Source organism: Gordionus sp. m RMFG-2023, chromosome 4 (assembly GCF_954871325.1).
Source record: "Gordionus sp. m RMFG-2023 chromosome 4, tfGorSpeb1-WG-v2, whole genome shotgun sequence".
NCBI lineage: Eukaryota > Metazoa > Nematomorpha > Gordioida > Chordodea > Parachordodidae > Gordionus > Gordionus sp. m RMFG-2023.
The window spans coordinates 1,967,180-1,984,989 of record NC_088778.1 but is presented as its reverse complement, the minus strand read 5'-3'; the positions used below and the strand labels follow the sequence as shown (position 1 = coordinate 1,984,989).

Below are 17,810 nucleotides of genomic sequence, written 5' to 3'. Positions count from 1 at the left end.
TTCATTTTTTTTACTAAAAATTTATTATATAATTTCATAAATAAATTTTTCGTAATATATAACGCCATCTTGCGAAGAAAAATATATATCTTAATAAATATTTTATTCGAATTTGTTTGGGGTTAGTTAAAAATATATTTTTTCAAAATAAAGTAAAAATTTACAACATTAATATATTTTAATTTTATAAATTTATTGTTTTGACAACAATAGATTTCAAAATTATCTATGTCTTTTAAAAAAAATAAATAAACTGATTATAATATGCAACACGCTCACCCATCATCAGCTGATTGTACGCCTCCTCCTAGTGTCTATGAAGTTAAAATGTATCGATCTTCAGATTCATCCTGTGTATGATGTATTTAACACATCCTTAAAATCGTACATAAAATTTTTTTAAATTTAAGTAAATGTTTTAAAATTAAAATAATATATACATTAGAATTCCTAATATTACTCTAACCCCCCCCCCCCCCCCCCCCCCATTGCTTCTGACACTATGGGTGTTTTTGGATCCAGAGAAAGGGATTTTTCTTCAAGGAACTCTCTTTAATTTTGGGCGATCCTCAGGAAAGTTTTTACCCTTAAGTCAACAAATTTTGGCCGGATATTTTAGGTCTCATAAGTCAATTACGATACCAGCCATAACCTAGATTCACCTATACATTACATTATTTTATTTTTATATAGCTTATATCTTTTAAAAATCGAGATAAGTATTTTTTTTTAAAAAAATTTTTTTTTAATTTTGTAACGCGATGAGATAAAACTAAAACATATTTTATTTATTTTTTTAAAATTTTAACTATTATAAATATTAAAATAAAACTTATAATAGAATTAGTGATTAAAGAGAGGGTTTTATTCCTTAAATATTCCAAAATATTCCAAAAATAGGGGGATTTGTGAGTATGAATAAAAATAAAATGTATCGCTAAAGTATATCCAAAACTTTTCTATTTTTATAATTTGATCTATTTTAGAAAATAATCATTTTTCATATATAGCTTGTAGCATATACCATTATGACCCTTAATTATTAGTATTTAGGTTAATAAAATAATTCCAATCCCAATTTAAACCTGTAATATGCTTTCAAAAAATTTTTTCCCCAAACCCATATCCAAAAATTCAATACATTGTTATTTTATAAAAAGTAAACATTAATTATCGTGTTACATAAATATTTAAATAATTATATTTAAATCAGGATAAATATAATCGCAATAATAATTTTTGCAAAATAATATGATTATACGTAAAAGTAAAATTTTTCCATTCGCATTTTATATACTATTTGTGAAATTACGTTAAAAAATTGTTATTTACTATGCTGTTATAACGTTTAATACAACAATGTATTATTTATTTTAAATTTTTTTTAAATATAAAATATCATAATTTTTAATAGTTAAAGAAATATCTGATATTGGTTGGTATACCCTGCGAAGGTCTCTAAAGATACAATTAAGCTCGAAAATGTAGCGATAAAGGATTGATGTCACAAGATATAGCTCTAGCCCTAATTCAAACGTGAATTCTACCATAAGTAATTACTATAATCGTGTTTCATTCCAAGTATACACTATAAAAATGGATAATACTATTTCTAATGCTAATTCTTAAGATATTAACTAATACAACACAAAAAAAAACAAACTATATAATTACGATCACCTTAGAGAAATTAGACAAAAAAAAATGAAAATCAGATTAAAAACTAAGCAACCGCTGGAAAATTTGTAATTTAAAAAACTTCCAAAATACTATTATTTTATCCAAAGTCGCAATTAACGTGTTGACATAAAAGTACATTTGGAGTATTAAGGGTCTTTTTTTTTAAAAAAAGATAATATAAAAACAATTCTTTATAGTTGTGAAATATGTATTTTCGTATAGCCGTTTTTTCAATTTGGCAAGATCGAAATGCCAGAACGTGTATTTCATAAATAAAGAAAAAAACATACTGTTAATATATAAATTTTGCATATTTTAATAATCTTTTGAAATTTATGTTTTCTTAATTTCTTTCTTTTCAATTTATTTAATGACCTTTAAAAAAAGATATCGTATGTATATGTAAAACGTTAACTTTAAAACAAATTGTAAATTGTATATATTATTAAAATAATAATATATTATATAGTTGTAAAATTTTAGTATAGTGACATATAATATAATAATAGATAGAAAAATAAAAGATTTTAAAATGAATTTTAAATGATATCAGTCATGCCTCTCCTGCCTTCCCTGTAAATATCACATGATAATGACCACCTTAAAATCTAAGAAGGGAGATCAGAGTCCAGAATGACAGAATAGTGTAATAGAATAAAAGGTGTAGGAATGGTTTTCATCTGATTATCGGCCATATACAAATCTTAAATAATGTAAAGATAAATTAATGAAAAGAGAAAATTAGGAGAGCAATTATACTTGTACAAAGGGGGGCAAATTTGTTGATAAATATTGAGTATAGGTTCAAATAGAAATGTGAGGGGGGGGGGGAAATCCATTTAAACAAAAGATGGGATTTTTGAATCATACGAAATTTTCATAAATATATAAAATCTAAATGGTATTAATTTCAGGATAATTATGACTTGGCTAAATGAAATCAGATGTTTTGGGTTATTTTATATTATTAAACACGTGATACTAAAGTTGGTAGTGTCATATTGGGGGGGGGGCAGAGTGCATGCCACAATACCAAACACGATCAAATAAGTGATCATCATATCACTCAAAGATGATTAATTTTAACGGGGACACTGAATCAGTAGAATTCTACTTCATACAGCAAAATGATGATAATCGGCTAGGAGAATCTAAGGATAGCAAATCCCGTCGAAAACTCTAATCATAAAACTCTCCAGATTATCTCTTGAAAATGTTCTAGCAACCTTCTGACAAAATACAATCTATTTCCCGTATTTTATTGATTAATATATGATACCTTGCTAGCCGCCAATTCTGCGCACCCTACACCCAAAACATGAAAATAAATTTACAGTTAAAAAAAAACAACAAATCATAACAGCCAAAATTATACATGACTTAAATTTCTAAAAAAAACAGATGTAAAGTGGATTATTCCTTTATCGGAGTTTAAAATCTTTGTTCCAGAACCCAAGGGAACTAAAACTCAAAAAATTCACGAGATAGCTCTCGGTGAAATAATCCGATCCGGATACCACGTTGTAGAACACTTGTTGGAAATGTTACGGTCGTCCATTCCATATAGCATGACCTTTTTTTTTAGGTGTTCCAATCACGCATGCGAAATAATATAAATGAATATAACGTTTGAAATGTAAGAATAATTGCTCAATTGTGTAGGGTTTTTCTGTTTGTAATGGGGATTTAAACTTTGGTATTGAAGCTATGTGTCAATGGGAATAGCCTGAGGGATCGTTGTGCATTGCAAATTTTTTTTACCAATTTTTTTTATCAATATCAAATGGTTAATATTATAAAAATCATAATTATTGGTCCAAATTCTTATTTAAAATATATCCACACTAACCCCCCCCCCCCCCCCCCTTTCTTAATTTTTGAGTAATATCGTTGACTATATATGACATAAATAAATTATTCATTCTTTATTTTTATAAACAATTTTAACATATTACGGTTAAAATTAAAAAATAAATTTCTAAATGTATAATGCCATCTTGCGAAGAGAAATATATATATATTAATAATTATTTATTCAAATTGGATTAAGTTTATTCAGATACTTTTTTTTAAAAAAATTAAATAAAGCAAAATATATTTTTTTAAAATAAATGTTATATATTATTTATTTTTTAATAAATTTTAATTTTATTAAATGTAATTTTAAAATTATTTATATTTTTCATTTTTTTTAGTAGACTTATAAATTAGTAATTATTTATAGAGCATTTGCACACATTATCAAAATTAACTTTATGTTTTAAAATTTTTGGAAATGCTTAAAATTATTACTTGCATTGCATTGACTAAATGTAGCAAGCGATACATAAAAACAAATCTTAATACAGAATTTAAAAATATTATAAATATTAATAGAATTATGTGCTGATTTAAAGAGGGAAGAAAATCAATATTAAATGTATTTAATTTTAAAATCATTATCGATATAATGAATTGCTATGTGTCCATAGAAGGTATTTTATTTGGAGAGGACCCTAAAATGTCCATTGTTAAGGAAAATATTTAGATGTAATGTTAGATGTTAGAAAGTACAGATTTTAAATTGATAAAAGAACTAACTATGATAAATGTTTTATAATTTCTATTTTTTTAGTATTTTTTTTAGAAACTAATGTTTAGTGAAGGGTAACAATTATGCTTGTTAAATTTTTAAAAGGGATTATCCCTCAACCTTTTGAAAAGGCTAAGTTGTTTTGGACAAAAAAAAAGGTCTATAATTAAATGATTTAAATTAGCTTTATTATTTTTATATTATTAACTAAATATGATGTTTTTTTATTGTGTTAATCATTTTTTACTGCCATTATTTTAATTGTTCACATTTCCTATATAATTATATAATGTTGGGTGGATGGATTTAAGATGTGTCCATAATCCTTCGGGTTCCAAGTACTTAGGGGAATAGAGGCTTTTATCGTTATCACAACTAGTACAAAGTTCCTAGATTTCTTGCTGTATTTCGTTTTTATTTAGATATTGATGATTCTTCTTATTCATTATCGCCATTATTATCAACAGCATTTTATCTATATTTTATTAACTCTTATTTGGTTTTCGTTCATTATAATATCCTAAATGAATAGATAATAAAATTGTTAAACATCATGTAGAAAATTTACTTTCATACCAAAAAATATAACCCTAATATTGATATCACAGTAGTGTTCGAAAGAAATAACGGATGTACTAAGTTTAAGTAAACAATGAAAGTAAAAAAAAAATATACCATGATATGATTATCCACGATAAAACCAAATAATTATATATATTTATCTATTTTTAATATTGGTATTGGTTAAAATTGTATTTAAACAATATATCAAAACCAATCCTATTTAGGTATTTGATATTAATATTGGTTGTAAAAACAATACCAATATTTAATTATATATTGGTTTATATTGGTATTGGTATTGTAAACCAATAATATATTGGTATTGATCCCACCCCTAATTCACAATGTAAATTTATAAATGTTTATACAATTATTTGATATCGATTAAATTTCTTGGGGCAATATTTTCCCTGGCTTATAATGTTGAGTTGGCCGATTTTAAAAAATCTGCTCAAATCGATCCGTTTAACAACACTAGTCACTCTCAGGTATGGCTACTTCTAATTCGAATATGAATTCTACCCTAATTATTCCTATATTAAAAATATTCCATAGCCAATTCTACCATTAAGGTAGCCAATGCTATAACGCAAAAAACTTAATATACAACTTACGATCATCACGAGAAACTAAACTAATACGCAACAGCGGGAACACTTGGAAAACGCAAAGCCTCATAACCGTAAAATATTGCGATTCAAATAATATGCGAAACATCCGTCGCGCATTACCTGTATATAAAAGGACTCCCCCTGTTTTTTCGTGCATATTATAAAAATTTAGAGTGAACTGATTAAATGAGTTTTTTTTTCTAACAAATTTTCAATACAATCTTATTTCCGTATATAAAAAGCTGTTTTTGAAATATTTATTTTTTTTTCCAGCCTTATTTACACCGGACATAGCGGTATTTTCAATTTTTTACAAAAAAAATTTGGGTCGGGCCTGAAAATATAAAAACCGGAAAATCCGGCCCGAACCTAAATATTTGAAAGGATATTATAATAATTGGGGTTCATTTAAAACAAAGTATGGGAAAACTTAAATTTGAAATCCTATGACATTTTATAAATGTACAAATATATGTGGTAGCCATTTTTCTTTTTAAATACCCTCCTCAACCCTCCCCCCCCCCCATTTTTTAAATTTCACTATAATAGTGATATGGCTCAAGAAATGAGATGTTAAACAGCCGTTTTATATTTGTTACTACTGTTCTAGGTAATTTACACGTGTTGCTAAAGTTGGTAGTATTATACTGGGGGCCAAGTTTATAGTGCAATATCTAACGCGATCAGGACCAAAAATAAGTGGGCATATTCCGTTTAGTTGATTAATTTTAATGGGAATATATTTGAATCAATGGGATTCTACTTCATAAAGGATAGTAAATAAAGTCCCCCTTAAACTAAAAAAAATCAATCTTTCTAACATCTTTCCGACAGGATAATATATACAGACAAAATTATATATAAAATGACGACATATCTAAAAAAAACAGATGTAAAATGATATTATGGCCTGTAATGATTCCTAAATCGAAGTTTAAAAATTTTAATCAGAACCTAAGGATAATCGTTAAGCGGATCAGATATTGGAACCAAAAACTCAAGGAATATTCGCAACTAGAATCGCTCTTAGATAATAATCATTCCGACCCGATGATAAGTTGGAGAATGTTTTCATTGGAAATATACCGATTGGTCCATACAACATAGCCTTCCTTTTTCGATGATTCAAAGTTCGATTCGTAATGAGACATATGCGAAATAATTGAATGAATATAACTTTCTGAAATGTAAGAATAATTCCTTATCGCGATGGTTTTTGGAAGGGAATTCAAACTTGGGTGTGTGCAAGATTTGGAATGAGCCATTATAATACCCGTATTTGATTTAATAAAATGTTTCAAGAGCTAGTCTGGAGGGGGGGGGGAGTGGAGTGGACAATGTAAATCCTATTGCAAATTTTTCAGTAAATCACATTCATTGTGCCGATTATTCCCTATTTAGATTACTTGCCATTTATTTGAAAATCTTGTTTAATCCCCCCGTCAAACTCAAATGTTTAAAAATTCGTCGGATATTACGTATTCACCCCGCTTCACGCGTTGTTTAAAATTTTTTTTTCTGCCCAATCAACAACTTTAATCCAATCAACAACTTTAATCATCCTGATCTTTCAATAAAATATATATATATAATATATATATTTTGTCAATAATTAAATTATTTGTAGTCTTTTAAACAAATTTTTTAAAACATTTCTTTCATTTATTAAGCTATCTTCAATTATTATTAATAAAATTTTCCATATATAAATTAAACGATTCAAAAAAATTTTTTGGCGCTAGGTTTTTTTTAAAATTCAAAGGAATAAGTATACTCTACGCAGCACACTGGCAGCCAGAGCGGGAAATTTGACCATAAGTTTAATATATGAACTTTCACAAACTCGTTCAATATCAAAAAAATCTTCAAAAAATGTGGTGATCTTTTGAAGTAATGAATTTAAAATTGGAGTTGTATTTTGGAAAACATGTACACTAAAAAATTTGCCATTTTAATAACTGGATTCTAACATCCCATATATTTATTTTAATATGAATATTATGATTCGTTTTGATTAAGCAATTTGTCTCTTAAAATTTTTATCCTAATGCACTAAAGGAAACGTGGGCTATATTGTTTGAGGGGTGACCCTAAGGATAATTAAAAAAAATAAATTCTAACCACATGCATGGCTAAGACGCATTTAGACCTGTTTTGGTAACTATAGCTAAAATAAAATTCTTAGGGAAGGGTTGGCGCTATTTTATTCCCGGTATAGTCGTGGCAGATAAGGTGTTTGGCGGAAATAATTTGGTGGAGTTGGAAGGACAGGCTTAAAATTTTTTTAATCTAATTTTAATTTTCAAATATTTAAAATTGTATAAAATCAAGATATTTTTATAAAGAGAGTGGGGGGGGGGCAGGGTGGGGAATTAAAATGACTTATGGTCAGGCATAGAGCCGAGGATGGAGTCAAAATTTTATTCTAGATTATCCTAGAGGAGATATTATTTGTCCTGAGGCTTAAACTTTCCTTAGGATCTCCAGAGATTGTTTAGCTTTTAAACCCCCCCTTAAAAAAAAGTACAAGAAATTATTTTTACTTCTCTCACTTTCCGATTGCTCTGAATTTAGAAAAGTATGAGTTTGCTAAAACCCGGTCCAGCCGATAAAAAATTAAAAAAACCCGGTCCAGCCGATAAAAAAAATCAACGACGGATTCATAACAATTTTTCTTAATTTTTTTTTTACTATTAATAAATGAATATGAATTTGAGACGAAACTGGTATTTATTTGAGTTTTTTCGGTTGTTATACCATGGGGTATTTATATGTTTGGAAGGAGTGTTGTTAAAAAGATACTTCCTATATGTATCTAGATACAAACAACGCCGTCTATAAATGTATCGAAAATTCAAGATTTATATAAGTAATCTAGATAATTTTACCAACTTTGTTTGGAAGGTTATTTTTAATGAATTCTTACTTTTAAGCTGCCTTTAAATAAAAAAAAATTATATTAACTCAAACAGCATATCTGCATTTATTATTATTATAAATATAATATTATTAAAATACAAAGACATATATATATATATTCAAGAATAATTTTTTTTTTCTGTTACATCACAATTTTTATTTTATTGATAGGAAAAACGAAAAAGCATAAAAATAATATATATTATAAAATATATTTGCTTTAAAATTAACCGTTAATAATTGTTAAATAGTATGGCGTGGGGTAAATTATACAATATTATAAAATTTAAAATATGGGTTTAAGGGAATATAATCGTTATGTTATAAAAAATAAAAAGTGCATTGAGAACTCCCTTGAATTAATTTCATGGCCATACTGTTTTCCCGCCATATATAAGAATTTCTAAAGTAAGGTACATATATATATATTACTAAGCAACATTTAAAACAAAAAAAATTAATAATATTAAAGATATCCAGTAATAAACATATTAAGAATTAAAAAAAAATTTGTATTTTTTCTTTTTGAATATGAATCAAAGTTAAGCAATTTTAAGTTTCAATTAAAAAATCGTGTTATTTTTTGACAAGAATAGAGGAAGGGGGGGGGGGGTGATAGTGCTGGTGTGGTATATTTTTTTGTAAATGCTTGGATTTAAATATGAGTAAACATGAATGGGAAGGAACCTGTTATTATTATAAAAAAAAATTGGATAGACGTTAAAAAAAAAAATAAAATGGAGGGAGTGTAACTTTAAAAAATGAGAAAAATTTAAAGGTCGTTGGTTGCGATGTCCGGAATTGGTGGAATATTTGGCGGCGACAACGACAACGTCCTTATTGGAGTGGTTGGCCGGCTCATGTGTGGAGTGAGATTCGACGTTGAGGGAATGATTATCGTAGGACGAGAAATTTCTGGGTTTGGATTTGCCGTCATCCGAGGCCGGCGATTTTTTAGGCGGGGACGCCACCACCGTACCTTCCTTTTTGCCCGCGGAGACGGGTGCGTAAGATTGGGCGGAAGCGGAGTGGCTTGATTTATCGTCTTAGTTTAAATAGGTGTATAAAGAAAGAATAATTGTAATTCGTAAAAATTTATCTTTCTAGCTTTTCTAGTCTATCGTCAAAAGAAAGCAGTCTAATTAAAAAAAATTTTTCAAAATTAATTAAGAATAAGCTTTCTAATCACAAAAAAAAAAGCTGGTTAACTTAAATACAATAGAAAATGATGCCTGATTTTAAAATTTGACAAAAAAAAAATTATTATGTCACACTACTTACAATAATTACTTGTCTTAATAAATATTTTACCCCATTTATATTAAATGATAATTTTCATTTATTTTAATTTAGGAGTATATCAATCTTTTCAAATTGGAATTTATGATTAAAATGTTGGTTCTTGTTTTCAATAAAATTTTAGAAAAGGCCGATGCTATTACGCTTGTTCATTTCGTCCATATTCTTAAGTCTGAAAAAAAAACACCGGTTTGTTTTTATAGACAAAAATGGATGTTTTTTTTACTACTATCATATCCTTTATACCGAAGATATAATCAACCAATATCATAAGCTTTGGTTTTTTTTCCCGTTTTTTATGCCTGAAAAAAAACAACAATTGTTTCCTTTTACATCCCTAACTAAAACTAGATGTATTTTGTTCTCTCTAATGATTAACCTTCTCAAACCTTGTCAAAAGTTAAACTATTAGTTTATCAAATAAAATATTTAAAAAAAAACAATATCTTACCATCACGCTTCTGCCTAGCCGATGCCAGCTGTTCTCTCGCTTTCCTCTCTTCGTCCTCCAGACTTTCTTCCGGTTCCGGCACTGGTCCGAGATAACTCAAAATTACGGGCAAAAACACGAGACCCTGAAGCGTTCCCAAGAGAACGACGCCCAGGTACATGCGAAAGTAGTAGAGGGAGAAGATGCGGGATTTGGAAAAGGCGAGCACGCATATGCCCAGCAACTTGGTCAAGGCGATACCGCTGAACACCGAGCTACCCGTATCCACGAGAGCCCGATGAGAGGCTAGGAGCCTCAGCTTGCTTCTTGTCAGGTGACGGGAGTTGTACCGGTGAGAGTCCGGGAAATGTTGGAGGTAAGCGTGGCGATTTTTCTGCGTTAAATAAAACATTCCCTTAAGTTCGTAAATTAATTTTTATTCAATAGCCAACACAAGGGTTTATTCATCTTCATGCAATCAAATCTATATGGCCGGGACTGCATATACTTGATTACCACTTTCTTTCATTATTTATTTAAATTATTTGGCAATTGGGGGGTAGGAGGTCGCAATATAATATTACATCTCCTCGTTATTTTTCATTTTGATCTTCCTCAAGGATTAAAATGTTTAACATATATAAATCACGAAAAGAGGAATGATGACGTAATATCTCTTTTCTCCCGATTTTTTTAAATGATTAAATTAAACGCATTATAAAAAAGAGACCCAGATATGTAAATTATTTGGATAGGTGTTATTTAGGAATGTATCGTATCAGATCGGCCTCCAAAAAAGTGGTATCTGTATACCCCTTAGTTTTATTATTTTCATTTCTCATTAACACTAAGCTGCCACCCTACTTCCTTTTCTAAAAAAAAACAATTAATTTTAAAGATTCTGAGGTCCTGAATCGTCAAACTTGGCTGCCTATGTGGAGATACAAATTATTTTTACCAATATTCTCAATAAGGATTTTTAAGTTTTTAAATATATATATTTAAAAATAATTGTGTCTTCGAAAATATTTCTCAAAAAAAAAAGAAGCAAAAATGGCTCACGGCTATCCTTTCTGCCCCGACGGCGAAAGCTCGAACAGTGTGGGAAACGAACTCCACCGCGATCCCGATGGCCATAACTAGGTTGACCAATGAAAGGGCGTTTAATTCTATGTTGACCAATCGCATGAAAGCCAATTGACCAGCGGTTACAGCTAAAATGGCGGAAAGTGCTACGAAGTGGTTAGTTAATATAAAACATTAAAAAAATAAATTAGCAACTGTTATACCTCAATTAAAGGAATTATTATTTAAATAGTGTCAACGTTTTCGAACAAAATCGAAATACAAAAAAACATGTTATTTCCTTACTAATTTTTCCTAAATTAGATTCTGGTTTTTTGAACCCATGTTATAATTAAAATCTCTATTTAACTAAAAAAGCCATCGCAACATTTCGTACAGAACAGAAAAATTCTAAATGCGAAAAAAAAGGCCAAGGTGGGAATATTTCTTGTACATTCCCGGAAATGATATCGATAGATGTTAGACAATACCCGCCAAAATCCTACCTTCAACTTCATCGTGGCAACGTCTTTTAGGGAATGGAGGTCTAAAAGGTTCCCAGTGATCTGGGTCTCGAATAGGATCACAGTCCCCTAGACGGGGTGGTAAACCACATAACGGGGTTGATGTCAGGAAGGGCATCCGATTGTAAAAACCTTGCTACAGGAATTTCCTGTTGACTAAATCAGAGGGAACACTGGCCAACTTGGGTAAACCGGAAATCGCCATTAAACGGAGGAGGAGAAGTTACAGAAGAAAGTACTTATATTTCAATTGGGGTTTTCAAAAACAATGAAATCGAAAAATAAAAAATGGAAGATTCTTTGATCACGATAAATAATTATTTTCGGGAATAAGGAGTATTCCCAGTTTTTCGTTCGTATTTTGGAACGGAAAACATAGATATCAATGTAAGACGACATAAGAGAGAACTTAAATAAAAAATGGTAACTCTATCAACGCGCCATTACAAAAAAAATGCTAAAGAGCGTCGTATATTATTATACAATATATTTGTTTATTCGTAAAAAAAAAATCAAACCTAGAACTGTCAATAGGAATGAATTGTGGAAACCGTGGATAAGCGCCAGATGAACAAAGAATATGGCGGCAGCGCAGGCGCTGAGATTGATGAGCGAATCCCGCACTATGAGGAGGTACTGCTCATAAAAGACGTGGAAAGGACTGTAAGGAAACACTTCTAATTTGGGCGAGAATTGGGCTTTTAAAGATATTTACAAAATCAAATATGAATTTTTTTTTTTAAAAAAAAATAACAATTCGTAGCCTGAAAATTAGAATGTTTTATCTCCACTTTTTTTGTAATTTTTAAAGGAGAGCAATTTAAAATCAAAAGGATGGTTAACCTTGTACCGGATTTAATTCGAGATAGAATGGTATAATTTTAAAAATATTGATTTATGCCAAAAAAAGTCATTTTTGACAAAAAAAGTGGATATAGAACAATCTAATTCTCGGGCGACGAATTGTACTTTAGATTGTATACATATATATATATATATAAAACACTCCGTACAATTTCCATATTTATCTTTAGCTAATCTTGATATCAACCTTTCTCTGACGTCATTTAATGGAATGTTCCCAGATATATAATAAATATAATGAATGCGTCATAAATTCGCGTATGAAAAAAGATATGAATAGACCAATGGCATATTATAATACCTAGACTGACGATGATATATAATAACGTATTTGAAAGAGTCGTTGAATGCAAATCAGATGGTGCCGCCATTTTGGTAACCCATATGGTAATTATTCTCACGTTAAAAACTACAATTATAAATTGATAACCTGCTTCCTTATCTCGATGATCAGGCAATTCTTTAATACAGTTTGTATCGGACATGGTAATAAATTAGTCTCTCCCTTAAAAATTTTAAATGATATTGGTAACCAAGATGGCGCCCCCGGCTGTTTTTGATGTACACTTTTAATGAATGTATCGTCAGCCTAAGTACTACTATATGTCATTGTGTTAACCAGAGACCTACAGAGGTTTCTTTCAAAAAATTTTTACGGCCCGGCCCGGCCCGGGTTTTATATTTTAAGCCGGCCCGGTTTTTATATTTTAAGCCGGCCCGTTTTTTTTTGATACATACTATATTTATTTTTGATTTTTATAGCTAATAATGACGATTCAATATACGGTTATTATAGAAGTTTCATGCTCGATATTGAATACATATTTTCCTTAACAGACCTTGTTTTCCAAATTAAAGATTCCTGTCTTATACTTGTTGGTAGAGGTTTATTTATTATATATGTTTTTATACCATTATACAGTATAATTCTAATAATTATAATATCAAATATACCCTTTAATTTTATTTAATTTATTTCGATAGAAAAGATTTAAAGTAAAAATTTGCTAAATAATATATAAGTAATATAACCCTTTTCCTAGAGGGGGATGGTGGGATTTACTCGGTAATATTTATAATTTAAAATTTTTTCTCCTAAAAATTTAATTTTTTTTAAAAATAAATAATATATAAATACGAGCAAAAACGCGTCAAATTACCTCGCGCGTTATCACTTTTGGAGTCGATACTAAGTTTGGAATGGTTCGAAGAAAAGGGAGTATTTGTGAGATCCGAACTTGAACCAGAAATCAGGTGGTTATTAAGAAATCCCGTTATGTTATCGGCTAGGATACGCGAGTGACGCAAGGCGCGGATAAAATCCGTGGAAGTTTTGAGGACCGTGTGGTAGGCCATAAAGTGGCAAGCTTTGATATATATATATATAAAATAAAATAGATGGCGTAAATTAGGATATGGATAAATGAATAAGGGTTATATATATCCTAGTATGATATCGATATTGAGCGACTATATATGCCACATATAATTACGATAACAAATACCTGTATACAACTTACAAGACTAGTTGTATTAGAATAATAATATCAATTTTACACGCAAAATTAAAGGGTTTCAAAGTGAGGGAGAGCTCCCCGAACACATTATCAAATAAAATACTAAAATTATATCTCCTGTAAAACGCAATTCTATTTTTGGGAAAATTTATAAAAAAAAAAATTACGTAGTTTTATAGGAGATAGCCTAAAATAAATATTGATAAATTCCCCTTTGATATTCCTAATAAGCCTTTAAATAAAGCTACATTAGAAAAGTTACGTTGTTAAAGTTACTTTTCGCTACAATTTACAAGTTACATAAGTAACGGGTTACTAGTATTTTTCAAAAAAAAAAAAAAATGAATTATGAGTAACTTAACTCGAAGTGTAACTAATTAGACACTTAATTATGGGTAGCAACTTACTTACAAGTGACTAGTTTATCTGTTTAATTATTAGCTAACTACCTACGGTTAAAGTTATAACTTTTCTAAAAAAAATCAAACCTTGTTAGACTTACAACATAAATACTAAGCAGGGGTGTCACTAGCCCTTACAATCTCAGGGGAGATCAAAAAATTTTTTAAAAAATTATTTTCAAAATTGCCTCCATTTTTGAGCTTAAATCACATCTTTATTAAGTGTTTTAAAAAAAATGAAGGGGGGGGGGAGGGCTCTTAAAATTTTTCAAGGGGGGTCGAGCTCCTGCGCCCCCGCCCCTTCCCAGTGACGTCATTAATCTAAGTGTAGATCGAGGGTAGGTATACTCCAAAATTTGAGAAGAAAAAAAATATTGTTACTTTCAAGTCGCTTCGGATTGCCTTTGATCCTGACGGCATGATGGTAAGCAGCCTTGCCTCTATATTCGGGACAAAAAAAAAAGAGGGGGATAAATTTATAAAAAATAACAAATATCAGCTGTATTGCTCCTAATTATGAACAGTTTCGTGGTACAAAATAAGACAACTTCTTATTATCGTTATAATTGAATGGAAGGAAAATACTATAAAACATCTGAGATTGTATATGCGCAAAATCAGCTATTCAAAGATATGGCGATCACTTAAGGACCTGCGAATGCGATCTGTATAAAGAACGCTGGAATTAAAGGTGCAATATGCTAAGAAATTTCTTAATTATCGTATATCCATAACTAAATAAACCGAAACAAGAAACGTTTATCGTAAAAATGTGCCCCCCCCCCAAATGAATAATTAATTCCATATCTTTTATAGCCTTATGTCCTGTTTTATAATAGGCATGATAACGGCAGATAATATTGTGGGCTAAAAATCAAATTCGAGATAAATGTTATTTATTGTTAAAATTATTCAATAACAAAAAGTGTGAAAATTAAACCCTCTTTAAACAATTCATCGTGTTACTTATGGGCAGTCATTTTCCAATGTTGTTCCAACATGAAGGTAAAATAAGATGCTACGATGAAGACTCATTTAAAAATAATATACATAAACAAAATACTCCAAATATTTACGCCTTGGGGCAATTAGGTCCAGGGATATCGTTCAAGAAGAAAGGGAGGTAATTGTAGAAATCCGGACCGACAGGTCTCGAATCGAGCGTTTTCACGGGACATTTCACGCAATTATCGGAATCGGCGGAATAGGAAGGGCAAAAGGTCACGTTATCAGGGATCGAGGAATGCTGTAAACAAGAATTTCGAATAAAATAATATATTAAATGTTGCAAAATAAAACTTTTTTGATCCGACAACAACCAGTCCCCGGCTGACTCCAGGCGATATAATCGTCGATCCAAGAACTGACATCGGACAAGGGCGACAGGTAACTTATATTGGGGTAAGTGGAATGCCAGGCTATCATGTTGGCGAAACTGTATTTCTGGCAACCCGATCCGGAGCAAAGCAAATTCTGGTGAGGAGGAAGGGTCAGATCCAGCGTGGTGGTAATGTTGTCACTCGCATTTAAATTGGTGATGAGAGGAATATTCCGAATAATCCCGAGTTTCTTGTCATGAGAATTTTCGAGCTTGAATTGATGGTCCTTATGGCCGTCCTCGATCTTCAGTACAAAGTAGACCGGGGGGCCGACAGAAAGATAGCCTTCCATTGATTCGAAGTGTCGCAGCACATAGGAATCCTGAATGTAATACGAAAAATGGAATTGAGATGTATAATGCTGTAATCAGGAAAAGTCGAATTCTCCTCCCCCCCCCCCCCCCTCAAAAAAAATTCTTCCATCATTCTCCGGCGCAATCATATTGGATTAATTTTAAAAAGACTGACGTGAGAATGTAATCAATTACTTTTGTAAAAAAAATTTTTTTTTTAAATATACTCACGTGAGGCACCGACACCTTTTGATCCAATCCCACATGAATTTGACTCGCCAAAATTACGGTGACACAGATCCAACCAGCAAAAATTGTCATCTAAATTTATATTAAAACGGGATGTAAATAATAAATAAAAAAAAATATGTTCCTATTGATTTTTTCACCTGCCAATCTCCATGACTTTCTATCTTTCATTTTTACGAGTAATTTATGCCAACTTGGCAATCCTTTTCTGGCATCTGATGCATTCCCCTCCCCCCTCATTAAGGGCCCATATTTCATCACTGTTTCAAAATTGAAGGCTTTATAAATAATCTTTGATTGTTATGATATAATATTTACACTCTAGGGCAAGGTTTAACAAAAAAAACTTAAGAATTCGAAGATTTTTTTGTGAATCTTTGAGCAAAAATACTCAAAAAGCTTTGTGAAACCCTGTTCTAAGTGGTTCTGTATCCGAATTTTCCCCCTGAATTCACAGTAAAATGTTAAGTTTCATGCGGGGAGACTTAAAGAAGTAGTGCCGTTGTTTGGGTTCGTTAATCCAATACCAAGCTTCTCATAATTACAATAATAAATGATATTAATTTTGATTAAATGTTACCACTATAGGCCTGATCCATTTGTGCAAGAGGAAAGGTGCATAGTACTTCTCCGTGAAATTATACAAAATACCGTAATCCTTTTGTCCACTATCGTCTTCGTCGTTTTCTTCCGAATTTTGGACAGGCGGGAGACAGCAACACACATCGTTACGTTGTGCCTTTGATTTTTTTTTTTTTTAAAAAAATAGCAGTATATGGATACAAAATAGGTTTCGGACTAGAGAAGGTTAACCAGAATCGGTTTAGACAACCTGACAATCAAAATAAAAAGGGGGTCAGTTGCATCTGATTTTTGATAATAAAATAACTAGATATTCCACTAGGGTTTCTAAACTCGATCGAAATTCTGGCCTGAACTAGTGTTGTCGAAGAGCCAGCTCCGGGTCCTAAAACCAAAATGATATTGTGTAAGCCTGGTGATTTAGCTCATAGATGGCGTCAAGGTTTGGGCTTCTGTTTGCCAAATATTGATATTACTTTGGCGAAAAAGCTTAATTGAACCGTTTTTAAAAAAACCGATCCAAACCGAACTATTTAACAACTAGTCTGAACAGGTTGATTCGACTTTAACAAGTTATGAGTTCGGATAATACTAGTCCTACTAAACCCTCTGAATAGGTTGATTCGACTTTAACAAGTTATGAGTTCGGATAATACTAGTCCTACTAAACCCTCTGAACATGTTGATTCGACTTTAACAAGTTATGAGTTCGGATAATACTAGTCCTACTAAACCCTCTGAACAGGTTGATTCGACTTTAACAAGTTATGAGTTCGGATAATACTAGTCCTACTAAACCCTCTGAACATGTTGATTCGACTTTAACAAGTTATGAGTTCGGATAATACTAGTCCTACTAAA

General features: G+C 30.6%; 1 protein-coding gene across 1 annotated transcript in view; it reads right to left on the bottom strand.

Annotated features, from left to right (window-relative positions):
* Positions 1 to 8,483: 8,483 nt before the first annotated feature.
* LOC135928166 (NPC intracellular cholesterol transporter 1-like) overlaps positions 8,484 to 17,810 on the bottom strand; it is a 29,576-nt gene continuing 20,249 nt past the window's right edge. The window contains 10 exon segments of the mRNA XM_065464532.1: positions 8,484 to 9,391; positions 10,097 to 10,469; positions 11,138 to 11,307; positions 12,183 to 12,362; positions 13,689 to 13,895; positions 14,828 to 14,886; positions 15,523 to 15,692; positions 15,746 to 16,147; positions 16,350 to 16,439; positions 16,948 to 17,106. Coding sequence (XP_065320604.1) covers positions 8,910 to 9,391; positions 10,097 to 10,469; positions 11,138 to 11,307; positions 12,183 to 12,362; positions 13,689 to 13,895; positions 14,828 to 14,886; positions 15,523 to 15,692; positions 15,746 to 16,147; positions 16,350 to 16,439; positions 16,948 to 17,106 — 2,292 coding nt within the window. The 3' untranslated portion in view covers positions 8,484 to 8,909.